The 1,325-nt window shown below is 39.9% G+C and overlaps 1 protein-coding gene across 1 annotated transcript; it reads right to left on the reverse strand.

The window, feature by feature from the left end:
• Positions 1-297: 297 nt before the first annotated feature.
• Positions 298-612, reverse strand: LOC141607606 (uncharacterized). Its single transcript, XM_074426957.1, has one exon. It carries the CDS (start codon positions 610-612, stop codon positions 298-300), a length of 315 nt encoding a protein of 104 aa, XP_074283058.1.
• Positions 613-1,325: the final 713 nt, after the last annotated feature.

Below are 1,325 nucleotides of genomic sequence, written 5' to 3' on the forward strand. Positions count from 1 at the left end.
AGTATTGCTATCCCCATCCTCAAACCATCTGACTTTTGCTTTCTGCTGCAGGAAGCTGGTTCTGGCTTTGTTGAGAATTTTTAGACTGTCAGAAATCTGAACCTCTTTTTCAATCAGATTAGCATTCTGAGAATCCATCTCTAGCTGCAGCTGGACATCAAGTAGCTCCCTCTCTGCAATGTTGGCCTTATTCTCACTATCAAAGAAGCGCTCCTTGTTCAACTCCTTGAGTTTTGACTTAAGATTCTTTAATTTCTTCACCACATTGAACATTTTATACCCAGGATAGTGTTGATTTCATTCCTCTTGCACTGTGGGAATGAAAGAAGGGGCATCTCCCCACATATTGAAGAATTTAAACCTAGCTCTCCTACCTGAGTCCAATTTGATGTTACTCACAGTACATGGGCAATGGTCAAACAGTCCAGCAGGATGAAAGTGAGCAACCATATCAGGAAAACTATTGAACCAGTCTTGATTAGCCAAACATCTATCAAGCCTACTATAGACCCTAGTCATAGGCTCTTGCTTATTACACCAAGTATAAAAAGCACCAGTTCCAGGCAGGTCAATCATCCCACAATTATCCAGACATTCAATAAACTCATCCATATCAGTTTACTTAGTGTTGCCACCTAATCTCTCTGCAGGATTTATAACAGTATTGAAATCCCCTGTAATTATCCAAGCCCCTGGCCACTGAGTACCAATGAGCTCCAACTTCCTCCATAAATCCCTTCTCTCCAGATCCTCATTAAATGCATAGACCATAGTGAAGAAAAATTGCTGCTGAGTGATCCTAGATGTTACACTAGAGTGAATGTATTGTGCATCATACTGTAACACCCGCACATCAAACAGATTGGGTTTCCATAGCAGCCGGACTTTACTCCCTTATGATACCTTGTATTGCTAGTAACACTCCAGCCATCCAGCATAGTACTAGAAATATTACCCACATTTGCACCATTTATTTTTGTCTCAACTAAACCAAATAAACCAACATCTTTATTATGAATAAACCATTTGACAGTATTTTGTTTATGTACACGATTGAGACCTCGAACATTACAAAACCCTAAATTATTCATAATTATGTGATAAATTTGGGTTACCATTTTGACCTACACCATCCCTAGGTCTCACATTATTCATACCTCCCACTGCAGCATCCTTAAAAGATTTCTCAGGAGTAGTACCTGCAGAAGAGATCAGTCTCGTAAGATTTGACACAAGTGTACATTCTCCCTCAGCAGTCCTAACAATAGTATGTGCAGGGATATCTTAGCTTGCTGTTTGAAGATTTGGGCCAGAGGTTTAACCAC

Source organism: Silene latifolia, chromosome 10, assembly GCF_048544455.1.
Source record: "Silene latifolia isolate original U9 population chromosome 10, ASM4854445v1, whole genome shotgun sequence".
Taxonomy (NCBI): domain Eukaryota; kingdom Viridiplantae; phylum Streptophyta; class Magnoliopsida; order Caryophyllales; family Caryophyllaceae; genus Silene; species Silene latifolia.